At 34.2% G+C, this 14102-nt stretch overlaps 1 protein-coding gene across 1 annotated transcript; it reads right to left on the bottom strand.

Annotated features, from left to right (window-relative positions):
• Positions 1-12356: 12356 nt before the first annotated feature.
• Positions 12357-12844, bottom strand: LOC141629366 (protein FAR1-RELATED SEQUENCE 5-like). The gene is made up of 2 exons (XM_074442382.1): positions 12645-12844; positions 12357-12558 (listed from the first exon to the last, which is right to left on the bottom strand). Exons 1-2 carry the CDS (start codon positions 12842-12844, stop codon positions 12357-12359), a joined length of 402 nt encoding a protein of 133 aa, XP_074298483.1.
• Positions 12845-14102: the final 1258 nt, after the last annotated feature.

Here is a 14102-nt window from a genome sequence, read left to right as displayed (position 1 = left end):
TATATCGGGAATTAATAATAAATAATATAGAAAAGTAATAACAATTATATTAATATCTTAATAATTAAATTAGTAAAAGAGATGTATGGTAATCCTACTTATGGTAAGACTAGTATAATAATAATAAAGAGAAAAACTTTCCTAAAATAATACTACCTTACTAGTATATAAGCAAGGCTAACCTAACCATAAATCCTTATTCCACATAAAAACTCATAATATCACATAAAAGAGAGAGAGAGAGAGAGAGAGAGAGAATTAAAAGGGATAAAAAAAAAAGAGAAGTTCAACATCTTTTATTTTGTAAGTTCATCTTTAATCTTTCAATGTTTAGAATAAAGTTACTGCAATTCAATAAATCTGTAAGTTGTCTTAAACGAACTACCAGACTATCTTAAAGTCGTTGTCTTCAAAAACGTAAAGAATAGACTTAGGTTATTTCCAAGTCTTGTTGATGCCTATAAAATTCCGTAGCAATTGAACTTGTAGATTTTCCAGAATAAATTCGTTATGAACATGTCAACTGAGAATCTGCGAATGCACTAGTGTTCTAAAGTTATTTTGCAAACCTAATTTATAAATTGAAATTGAGTTGAGTCTTTTGCAAACATTAAAATTAGAGAGTTTAGATGATGTTAGGCTTTTGTTTCACTTGAAAAGGATTTGTTAAACTTATTTTAGAGGTCAATACTCTTTATGCGACGAAATTCGTCAGTATTTATGATTCCTTCAAGAAAACCTTGATAAGTCTGGAATTTGAAGAAAGTCTATTTCACAAGAATTGTAGATATGTGTCTTAGGGTTCCAACCTCACTAGTCTTGCATCATTTTGATTTTTGAAGAATAAATTATGAATTTTATAGCGAGACTGAACAGTGCTGTAAAACTGTAGAATTAGAGATTTATCTTTGAAGTTGTCAAAAGGATTAGGACGTGATGGGCATAGGATAAGTGCATGATTAGTTGGTTGATTATTGGTTATATAGTAATTGTACATAGTTATGTTATGTAGGTTATGAATTGGTAAAGAATCAATTTTGATTGCTTGTGTGACTCGCGTGACTCGAAGATTTGCGAAAAGGTAGGATAACTACTCAACTCGTCTTGTCTTTGTTGGTTTGTGGAATTTATAAAAGTATTGTGAAATTGGATGGATTAATGGATGTGGATTATATATCATTGGATTGTTTATTATTGATTATTTATATTGGAATTTCGTTTGCATTGGATACCTCAGCTCCTGTCCGAGATGGTTTTTATAACTGGCATGGTGTATAATTGGGAACCTCAACTTCGGTTGGGATGGTGAATACCTCAACTTCGGTTGGGATGATGAATACCTCAACTTCGGTTGGGATGGTGAATAGTTCAACTTCGGTTGGAATGATGAATACCCCGGGCCAGGGATTGGCGGGATGAACGGGTGTTTCGGGTGATGAGCACAATTGTGTTTGCATTATATGTCATATCATTTCACTTTGACTTGTTGTTGGTTATTCCTACTCAACCTCGTGGTTGACTGTGTATTCGTGAACACCTGCGGTGAACCGTTTTATGGGGAGCAAATTTGACAGGTACCAAAGATTAGCTGACTTGGGAGCATTGGGATGAGAGCCAAACTTGGAACCTTAGATGAAGTCTAGATCACATATATAGTCATATCACTTATTTATTTTCAGCTGCGAGTTGTAAATATCTTATAATAAGTTTTAGTTGGTTAATTTGTAATAAACATGTAATCATTAAAGTTTTTAATTTAAAGTACTTTGGTGAGTTGGTCTTTGTTATTCAGTACCTCGGGAAACCGAGATGGTAACGGTCCTATTTATTTGGGAATGTCTAGCTAAAGACTCCTAAATAATGGGGGTGTTACAAAATGGTATCAGAGCAAAACGATCCTCAGGCCTAGCTAATGAATAATAATGAACTTAGGATGTGTCTAAATAAAATGAACCCCGGGTAGAAACTGTTAGGAGCCCCTCTTAGTGCGGTTAAGAAGCTAGCCTTAATTCGTACCTCGGCCCTTCCAATTTTGAACCGGGAACCTTGAGTGAATAATTGAGAGTGTGGGGTAATTTAAAATGAATATAGTATATTTCTCTTAGGAATTTTGTTTGTCTTGGTTGCGTATTGTTGTCATTAATGGTTGCGGTTACGGGGGCGTAACCCTATTTTACGGAGGAGGGGTGTGACATGATTTCTTTTAAGCATTGTTTTAAGCATGTTGATATGAGGAAGTATGTGGGCATGTATGTGGAAGGAGTGAATATGATTAAGCATGTGAGGTATTAATTGTTGTGTAAAATTGTGAAGAATGCGATTTTGGTTGATTTCACAAAAATTTTACCCTTGATTGTTTTGGCTTCCATTTACTATTTGTTTAAAATTCTTGCCCGAAATTTTTATGTGTGATACCTTTGTGAATTAGCTTTCATATGCCACTAGTATGATGTTCAAATAACATACGGTTTAGGAGAAATAAATATTTTAATGGGCAGTAGTCGGAATATTCCTGTACAGTTATAATTTCGTCCCATGTTTTTGTGAAAATTGTCATTTAAAAAATACTTAATGATTTATTATAATTCCAACTCCACTGTTTAATAGACTCATGTAAGTTTTCAAATTGATAAGCCACGTCGCAATTTAAAGTTTTGACAATTATTAGTGATTTTTACAAATTGACCTAAGTTTCTGACAAGTTGCTGTAAAATTTCTGTTTCGACCAAGTAGATTGTAAAATGCATTATAAATTGATCTTATGAGCTTTGGCCTTCATTCTTTTTCTCATGATTTATTAAATTTCTGTATTTTTCTAAAAAGTATATGTTCTCAATAAGTAGTTATGTTATTATGTATTAATGATTGTTAGGAGTTATGACGTGTTTTCCTAGCCTTGAAGATTGTTAGAAGTTATAAAATGTAAAATGTATAACAAGTTTTGTTTTTGATCTCTTGAACATTATATTTGATTTTGTCAATTATGTGAAGTAGAATAACATGTCTAGTGATATGCGGAATTTGTTGCCCTAAGCCATATATATGTTCACGATAATTGCATCCATGCTTAAGTTAGATGACGTTAGGTAAGGATTAAAATGAACGAAAAATAAATTTAAATCAATTATGAAGGAAGGGTGGATAGTACCTCATTGGCTTAAGTGATCATTATACTAAACAATTAGGCGTATTTTGTTATAGATTATTATTTAGTCTGGCAATGTATTCGTTAGTAGTTAAGTAAAGTAGTTGAGTTTAAATAAAGATTGGTTCGAATATACTATACAATGTGGTTTAGCTGTTTAAAATTAATTATACCATCAATCGATGTTCTGTTGAAAATAATAGTCGTCTTATGTTACAATGTGTATTATATGTTCTGGTGATAAATGGTCTAATTATTCCCGTTGGTTGTTATCTCGAACTTCGAGGACGAAGTTTATTTTTAGGGGGAAGGAATGTAATACTACGAATGTTTTGAGTTATTGTTGTGATACCTTGTGATAAGATTGGTGTGGTTGATAATCGTAAATGGATAATTGTGTTATCATCAGTTGGATAGTGCTCAGTTGTGTGAATGTTTATAGGTGTTGTTGTAGTAGTTATAGGCGAACTTCGGGAAAAAGTTCATTTTAAGGGGGGAAGACTGTAATATCCCGTATTTTGATCATAATTTCTGAGAATAATTTATGTACATTAATAATTGATTAAAAACATTTCTAATAATAAGTATAGGTAAGACGTTAATTAAATAATAAATTAAGTATCCAAGTTGGGAATTGGACTTAGCTTATATTTGTGCTTTGGGCCGTGTGCCATTATTATATGGACCGAAATTTATTAGTATAGTATGGGTGTGATCGGGTTTTTATATCGGGAATTAATAATAAATATTATGGAAATAATAATAATATGGGAAAGTAATAATAATTATATTAATATCTTATTAATTAAATTAGTAAAAGAGATGTATGGTAATCCTACTTATGGTAAGAATAGTATAATAATAGTAAAGAGAGAAACTTTCCTAAAATAATACTACCTTACTAGTATATAAGCAAGGCTAAGCTCACCATAAATCTTTATTCCACATAAAAACTCATAATATCACATAAAAGAGAGAGAGAGAGAGAGAGAGAGAGAGAGAGAGAGAGAGAGAGAGAGAGAGAGAGAGAAAGAGAGAGAGAGAGAGAAAAAAAAAAGGAAAAAAAAAAGAGAAGTTCATCATCTTTTATTTTGTAAGTTCATCTTTAATCTTTCAATCTTTAGAATAAAGTTACATCAATTCAATAAATCTGTAAGCTATGTTAAACGAACTACCGGACTATCTTAAAGTCGTTGTCTTCAAAACCGTAAAGAATAGACTTAGGTTATTTTAAAGTCTTGTTGATGCCTATAAAATTTCGTAGCAATTGAACGTGTAGATTTTCCAGAATAAATTCGTCATGAACATGTCGACTGAGAATCCGCGAATACACTAGTGGTCTAAAGTTTATTTTGCAAACCTAATTTATAAATTAAAATTAAGTTGAGTCTTTTTCAAACATTAAAATTGGAGAGTCTAGATGATGTTAGGCTTTGTTTCACTTGAAAAGGATTTGTTAAACTTATTTTAGAGGTCAATACTTTTTATGCGACGGAATTCGTCAGTATTTATGATTCCTTCAAGAAAACCCTGATAAGTCTGGTATTTGAATAAAGTCTATTTCACAAGAATTGTAGATATGTGTCTTAGGGTTCCAACCTCACTAGTCTTGCATCATTTTGATTTTTGATGAATTAATTATGAATTTTATAGCGAGACTGAACAGTGCTGTAAAACGGTAGAATTAGAGATTTAGGTTTGAAGTTGTCAAAAGGATTAGGCCGTGATGGGCATTGATACGTCCATATTCTATACACTTTATTAGCGGTTTTGGCACGTATTTCTATGCGTAATTGTTAGCTTTAAGCTATTATTTCTCCCGAAACGGTTTACTTTGGATTTCCTATGTCATTATTGTAGGAATGATCGGAAGTAAGCTAAATCAAGCTTTTATCTGTTCCCGGGGGCATTAGTTTAGAATCAACCAACCAAAACCCCCCAATAATTGTTACTTCAATAGATTAAAAATAGCAAATAGAATTGATCTTGTCTCTCTGTGGTTCGACCCTTACTATCACTAGCTATAGTTTTTGTTTGGTTTATAAATTTAACTTTGATACAAAACGACGGTATCAAGAATAGGATAAGTGCATGATTAGTTGGTTGATTATTGGTTATATAGTAATTGTACAGAATTATGTTATGTAGGTTATGAATTGGTAAAGAATCAATTTTGATTGCTTGTGTGACTCGCGTGACTCGAAGATTTGCGAAAAGATAGGATAACTACTCAACTCGTCTTGTCTTTGTTGGTTTGTGGAATTTATAAAAGTATTGTGAAATTGGATGGATTAATGGATGTGGATTATATATCATTGGATTGTTTATTATTGATTATTTATATTGGAATTTTGTTTGCATTGGATACCTCAGCTCGTGTCTGAGATAGTTTTTATAACTGGCATGGTGTATAATTGGATACCTCAACTTCGGTTGGGATGGTGAATACCTCAACTTCGGTTAGGATGGTGAATACTTCAACTTCAGTTGGAATGATGAATACCCCGGGCCAGGGATTGGCGGGATGAACGGGTGTTTTGGATGATGAGCACAATTGTGTTTACATTATATATCATATCATTTCACTTTGACTTGTTGTTGGTTATTCCTACTCAACCTCGTGGTTGACTGTGTATTCGTGAACACCTGCGGTGAACCGTATTATGGGGAGCAGATTTGATAGGTACCAAAGATTAGCTGACTTGGGCGCATTGGGATGAGAGCGAAACTTGGAACCTTAGATGAAGTCTAGATCACATATATAGTTATATCACTTATTTATTTTTCGCTGCGAGTTGTAAATATCTTATATTAAATTTTAGTTGGTTAATTTGTAATAAACATGTAATCATTAAAGTTTTTAATTTTAAGTACTTTGGTGATTTGGTCTTTGTTATTCACTACCTCGGGAAACCGAGATGGTAACGGTCCTATTTATTTGGGAGTGTCTAGCTAAAGGCTCCTAAATAAATGGGGGTGTTACACTAGTACCTGAAAGTTAAAGGTGAAGAGTCGAATTAACTTAGTATGTATATTAGTACCTGAAATTTAGGAGTCCGCTAAATTCATCGATGTCATCTTCATATGGATCACCCTATTCTTCTTTGGAGTATTTCTTTGATCTCACTATGTGTATACCAAATAGTGAATAAGGATATAATTAATTACAATGTTGATATTATACATAACAACAACAATAAAGAATAAGCCACGAATATTGTATATATAACAAGCGATTTTCGGTTCGGCAGCAATGTGTACACATATATGCACCATAATATCAAGAAATTATTTGACTCTTTATATACAACTCAGAAGTTTTACAGTTATTCTTACTTGTAACCGTCGCAAGCTTGTAAAAATTATTTAAAAAATCATAAACATTAGAAAATTAATTATTGAATGAAATGAACAAATAATTATTAAGCTTAAACGCCCTATTCTTAGCCTTAAAGTCACTTTTGTTCAACATTTTAGTGAACTTTAGGTTAAGTTCACCTGCCAAACAAAGACTTCACAAAGATGCTACATTAATGTAAAGATCGTCATTAGACTCTTGATTAAATTTTGTCAGAGACCTAGTTTCAAATAGTAGGTAAACATGAAAGTCAGAGGGGGGGAGGTTAGGGACTTAGGGCCATGGGGATCAAATGTAGTAAAATGAATTCTTGTTTAAGACCGTCTTAATTTAAGACGGCTCTCACATCCGATAAAATAAAAGTGAAAATGAAAGGAGCTTGTGAGAGACTTAATTTAAGACGGTCTTAAGCAATACCAACCGATGTAGTAAAGACCATGACAACATTCATTAGGTTATCAAACGACTACATCATTTGGAGTATTAGACGACAAATGTCTGTCTGAATTGCCTTTTCCATAATATTGTTGATGAGTCCATGTTTAAGATTCATAGACCAATGTATAAAGAATATGCCATCATAGAAAGAACCATCAAATTCACAATCTACGAATTAAATTGGAAAGTGAGGTACATAAGTAATTCAAGCCATAATTATCAATTCCCAACTCCTAATTCAAAACAACACAATGCATAATCCGAAATTCGTAACCCCTGATCCGTTATTTGCAATCCAAAATCATTAATTTACATATCATAATTCACAATTCACAAATAACTATAATTGAATACTAGAGATAAACGACTTACTAATGTCTCGTAAATTCGGCGTGTGCCATGGATGCGTAAATGGATGAAAGTATGAAACAGCAAAGAACGTTAACGGAATTGAGTGTAGATTTTTTTTTTTTTTTTAGGGATAAGGGTTTAGAAATTAGCAGTAAGTGATTAGGTGTTTGGTTTTGGTAATTGCTTTTGGTTCAGGCATCACAAAGATGTGATATAATCGTGAGCTTCTTGAATATTGAACAATTGGTCTCCCTTAGGATGAATATATCCGTTTTAAGAATAAAGCGGGTCAAATATTACACCACTTATCTAGATAATACAAATATTTTGCTAGTATTTAGAAACTTTTCTTTTATCTTATCCTAATTATTTGACCCATTTTAAGCTTAAGATGAGTCGACCCGTCTTAAATGAGAATTTGTGAATATCGTGGGTGGCCTTTGTTTTTCCTTACAAATTCTCATTTAAGACCGGTCGACCGTCTTAAGGTAGTTAGAGGTTCATTTAGTACTCTCTCCGTTTTCTTAATATAGGACGTTTTTGTTTTCCGAGCTGACCATTTGACTTTAACTTTTACAAAAATATAGTAGTTTAAAAATTATAAAATTATACCAAATTTTTTATGGAAAGATCTTTCATATGAATATACATTTCATGGTATTTTTCCTTATATTTTAAAAGATGTTGAAAAGAGAATGGAGTATCTCGAAAAGTAAGAATGACATATACTCCGTATAAAATAGCAGAGGGAGGATTGGTTAGTATTGGAGTTTTCGTATAGTGAATTCGAAAAAAAATTTGTACCCTCCGGAAAGACTGTCCTCTTTACACTTAAAGTCAAACCACCAAATGGAATCTTATAAATACTTAAACGTAAGGAGCAAAGTCCTCTCGCATGACACAATAATTTTTCAGTAAATTCAATAAATTATATATGATGTTTGGTACTCCCTCCCAATCATTTACCAAAAGTGACCCGAAAAGTGTGAGCCAAACGTAACTCGATATATGTAAATTGACCTGACTTGAAGTACCCAAAATGACACAATGGACCCGAAATGATTTATTTTAAGCAATATCCTGAACCGAAGTGACCCTAAACGACCGGACCCGGAGTGACCCGATACAAAAATGAATCGACCCGACCCCTGCCCGAATGAGCCATTTGTCAGGTCTAGTATCTCGTAAAAAGGTGAAAACGTCCGGGTTACCATGTAAATATTTTCCGTCAAAAATTTCAGTGATTCTAAATAAGATAAATAAATTCGTAATTAACATAAATAAAACTATGCACTCTAATATAATATTGAGATATTCACTCGACCATTATAATTAAGCATTAATGTGAAGATGACACTAATAATGGAAAATTATTAACGATGACGATAATTTTAATTCACGGCAACAAGCATTAATTAGGCACGATGTGATCTTATCCATGGCAGAAAAAAATAATTAGCCACAGACGTGGCTTAGTTCGTGGCTAAAAACAACTATTACCCACGGTTGTGTCTTAATGCATGGCTAAAAGTAATTATAGCCACGACCGTGGCTTAATTCGTGGCTAAAAACAATTATTTGCCACGGACATATTTTTCCCGTGGCATAGTTTTTTATTCCCATTCCCGTGGCATATTTTTTTTTCGTGGCAAAGCAAACTTATGCCACGAATCACGAATTCCCGTGGCGTAATTCGTGGTCCAAGTTCCAATTTGTTGTAGTGAATGGAATCGAGTTAGTTTATATCTTACAATTTCTAGGGAGTTTTGGGTCTCAAATCCGAGTCGGCCACAACTTTACAACACCTACAACGACTTAATTCTCCCTATTCAAGTATATGCATGGTCTAATAAGCCTTGAGTTGGTTTATGTCTTACAAGTCTTGTTGAAAGCATAAGAGAATCATGTTAGGTTGTCAATCAAGCATTTCATCAAGCATAACATGTGCATAAGTTGAAACTACAACAAGCAAGCATTCATATGGACTTATTAAGTAAAGATCTACCCCATGATTAACTCCCCTAATCCCCCACTAACCCTAGTTAGGGAACTACTCACTCATTATCATGGTAAACATGTTAACAATGATGTCAATCATCTTAACAAACATAAACATGATGGAAGAGTAAAACAATAAACAAGGATTAAGTAAAGAGTAAAGAAATTGTACCAATCTTGAGATGAACAAATGGAAAGGAAAGAATAATAGAAGAAAACTTGATTGATAATGAAGAGTTGTCAATTTTCCAATAATAACCCAAATAATCTTCAATTACCCAACTAGATCTAAGAATCTTGAACAATAATTTAAGAAGGATTAAAGTGTAATTAAGCTAATTGATGTTTAATCTACTCTAATAACTTGATGCTAATCTCCTATTACAAGGGAGTATTTATACTAAGTACAAGTATTAGGTTAACTAAGGGCTTAAATGACGATTAAGCCCCTTAAATGAAGTTTAACGCCTTGCTTGTCCTAGCTTGGGACGCACGACCTCCTCTTGATGGACGCCCATCCTGCATTGAAAAACGCACGTCCTGCTTTGGGGACGCTCGGGCTGAGCTTGGGGACGCTCGTCCTTCTCAGTGGGACGCCCGTTCTGCTTCTGGGATGCCCGTCCTGAAGGGCAGATTTACTTCTTCTTCATTTGTCTGTCCCCTAACTCGTGGGGATCCTTCAATGGTCATGGGGGTCCTTCATCATTGCCTATTTACTTGTTTTATTGAATTAGGCCTTTATTATAGGTCTCCTCTTTGTTGCTTGGTCGTTAGATGCATTCAATTTAGCTCCGTTTTGCTCCATATAAGCAAGGCTAGCACTCCTCTCCTCACAAAGGCACAAAACCTCATAGAAACGATCCTAGTACATGCTAGAAAGCATAGGAAAGAGGCTAGTTAGGGGACTAAATGTGCATGAATATGAGTCACATCAACAATAATAAGTTGTAAAAAATAATATAAGAGTTACAATTTTAGTAGAAGTTATACAAAAAGGCGTAAAAGTGACACATAATTTTAGTTGAAGTTATACAGAATGGCCTAAGATTTACACTTTATTAGATATTTCACAAAGAATGACTGAAGTTACACATACTGTTAGTTGAAGTTATACAGAGTGGCCTAAGAGTTATGCAAAAAGGCGTAAGAGTTATACAAACAGGTCTACGAGTTATACAAAAGAGCCTAATAGTTAATCAGAAGTTTCACAAAAGTTACACATACAAATGGTCATTGAAGTTAAACACAATAATGTACTAAAAAAAGAAATCAACCCAAAGCATTTTAACATTAACTAGAAGTTGCACATAATATGACTGAAGTCATACATAATGTAAGTTGAAGTTACCAAAAGAAAACAAGTCAAAAAACTAATTGATTAACGATTTCAGTGCATTTTACATCAAAAATGGACAAAAGCTAACTAATTAATATCCCCTCCGTCTCACCAGATTCTTTACCTTTTAAGCAAAAAAAGTGTAAATAATTTTTTGAGACGGGGGTATTTGTATATTGCCAACTCTTACACTCCGTCCTCCTCCTCCTCCTCCTCCTCCTCCTCTTCTTCTTCTTCAGATGCAGGTGATGATGCTGATGATGGTGGATGCTCTGAAAATGGATTAGGGCAATTCCGTTTGTCGTGGTGTGCCATTTGTTTGCAGTTATTATACATGCGTTTTGGCTTATTAGCTAAGTCAATGGTTTTACTCTTACCTGACACCATCCTTTTACCGCTGCCCTTGTTTTTGGATTGTTTTGGTGGAAGTATTGTTATCCCCTCATTGGCGGGGCAACCAAGTATTTGCTCCAATTCCTATTGTTTATTCATAGCTTTATTGCACGACAAAATATTCTTCTTAAATTCTCTAATTAAGGAGCTTAAGCTCACCACTTCAGTCACACTCATACCACGAAGAAAACCAATGGTCACATGAACTTCTGACCACAACTTCACTATCTCAACTTGTTCTCCATCAATGCTATTAATCGCATCGGTTGGTTCACCATCATAGTCTAACAATCTGAATTGAAGTGCATCTTTTGTCCATCTTTTAGCAACATAATCCTCTGGTATTGTCTTTTTCCCGTTAGACGAATAAAGCCATACTATATGTCGGCATAGAATTCCCTTCCTTTCAAACATTCTACGGCTACACCGTGCCACAAGTGTCCCTAAAATAAAATGAAATTTACAAGTTTCAGTCAAATGTATAACTTCTTTGTTCAGACATTGTAACTCTAGATCTATATCTAGTAACTTCAGTCATCTTCTACATTGATCAAGTCAAATGTAAAATTTCTTTGTTTAGACAGTGTAACTCTAGAACTATACCGTGTAACTTCAGTCATATACTACATATATCAAGTTTCAGTCTAATGTATAACTTCTTTGTTTAGAGAGTGTAACTTTAGAACTATATCTAGTAACTTCAGTCATCTACTTCATAGATCAAGATTAAGTCAAATGTATAACTTCTTTGTTCAGACAGTGTAACTCTAGAACTTATCGTTCAACTTCAGTAATCTACTACATACTTCATAACTTCATTCAGAAGCTTCATTATTATCTGTGTTGTACTCAACATCGAAACTCCTCTTCCGAGATGAATCCTTAAAGACAGTCACCTCCAGTCCATCTACTTTTGCATAACCCGCGGTCGTACATGTATCGACAGAGTAAATGACCTCTTATTGAAATTCGTTGAAAACCTCATGCGTATACACTTTTGCCCCGTAATTCTCAATAGCTATATGCGTTGCAGTTTTTGGTGTTGAGTGAAGGTTATCATTGTCAAGCTTCTTCTGCGTATGTCGTTGATGGTCCATAACGCTGCCAAAATGCATCCTAAACTCAACCAACGTACCCGATTTCTGTTCAAATTTCTTAAAAAAACTATTAATGCTCTCTGATCTCTGCATTGTCCTCATAACACCGCCCATGTTCAAGTCCCTGCAATGCGACATCACCCACTGGCTCCTTTTATCGTATGTTTCTGTAAACCACTCATTGTTCACAAGACGATGCGCTTCCATTATTTTCACCCAACCAACATCAAAGTCTACTACTTATTGGTTGTCGTCCCATATTATGTCATTTAATTTCTGAAGAAACTCCTTATAATCCACTCTTGTCACCCCGAACTTAGCTAGTACCTTGTTCATTATATGCCACATGCAAAACCAGTGGCGCGCAGACTTAAAGGCAAGGGGGACGGCCTTGATAATGCCTGGATCCTGATCTGTTATAATGTAATGGGCTCCTTTCCCCCTATAGTATTCAAAAACGGGATGAAAACCCACTGGAATGATTCATGGTCTTCATTAGAAATCAACGGCCCACAAAATGTTACTGACCGTTTATGGTGATCTACACCGGTGAATGGTGTGAAAATCATATCATACTTGTTGGACGAGTAAGTTGGGTCGTATGATACTGCATCTGCAAATAGTGAGTAGTTCCTTCTAGCATTTCTGTCAGCCCATATTGCCCTATGAAGGCTATTATCTTCGTCAACTTCATAATCATAATAAAACCTCTGCCTATTTTCTGCCATATTCTTGAACCGATCTATGAACAATTGCTCGTCTCGTTCATGGATAAATCATTTCACATCTCTGTGGAAGCTCTTGAAATCAGTAAAAGTAGAACCAATGTTCTCGAACCCATTTACGTGTTCCTTACACATGTTGTATGTCCTTGTTGCTCATATCCTTAACTGCAATCCAAAATAATAAAAATTATTGCTCAATATTAATCAAAACTTCAATCATCGGTGAACTAAATTAGTACCATTATTTACAGTATATGTAAAGTAGGGCTGACTTAATAGTTCACTAAACCTTGAGTTGTAGATGATCAAGTACTTGTGAAAATCTTCTATGTTCCACTACATTTTTTGAAACTGTCGATCATGAATGGATATAAGCTCGTTATTATGCCCAATGTGGAATCGATCAATTAACAAGGCACCATTCTTCATGAATAACCTGATCCGCGCTTTGCACCCTACCCTCTTCATTGTATATTTCTTCTGATGCGCACGTGTTAATCCCCCTTCCTTTTCTTGTTCCGGCCTCATTAATTTTTTTTCCTGACTCGCCTTTTGGTATATATGTGAATCCCTCTCGGTTGCAAACCAATAAATTTGACTTTACTTCACTGTCACGACATTTTTTCATTGTGTATTTCCGAACATCAAACCCACAGGATAGTGCATAAATTTTATGTCATTGCCTCGTCGATTTCAAAAAATTCTTGACCGGCGCAAGGCGTGAACTCAGTTACTAGGCGCTTTCAATATTCAGCCTCCGCTTCCATTTCATATCCCTTATCACGCACTGATTCTTAACAAGACCACATATCAATGAAATTGTAATTTGAAAATATATATTGCATTATATGTAGTTAACAACACCACATGAGATGATGAACGTCAAGTACCATAATATATAACTCTAATTAAGATATATGTAACTTCAACTCAATGTATGTATAACTTTAAACAACCAGTGTAACTTTAACTGAAGTTTGTGTAACTTCAGGCAGTACATGAATAACTTCAATTCAAAGACATTGTAACTTCTAGCTTGATTTGTATTACTTTAAGTCTATAACTGTGTAACTTCAGTGAGAATGTATGTAACTTTTACTCTAAAGTTATGAATTTCCATTTTAAGTTATATTGTGTCACATGACGTTAAAAACCACCTCATTTATCCTTATTGAAGTTATACATTGTGGTAATTGAAAGACAATTACCATTACATATAACTTTAATCAGGATATATCTAACTTCAACTCAACGTAGGTAT

The sequence above is a fragment of the Silene latifolia genome, chromosome Y (assembly GCF_048544455.1).
Source record: "Silene latifolia isolate original U9 population chromosome Y, ASM4854445v1, whole genome shotgun sequence".
Taxonomy (NCBI): domain Eukaryota; kingdom Viridiplantae; phylum Streptophyta; class Magnoliopsida; order Caryophyllales; family Caryophyllaceae; genus Silene; species Silene latifolia.
The sequence above is the reverse complement of the archived record's forward strand: the minus strand, read 5'-3'. Positions and strand labels throughout refer to the sequence as shown.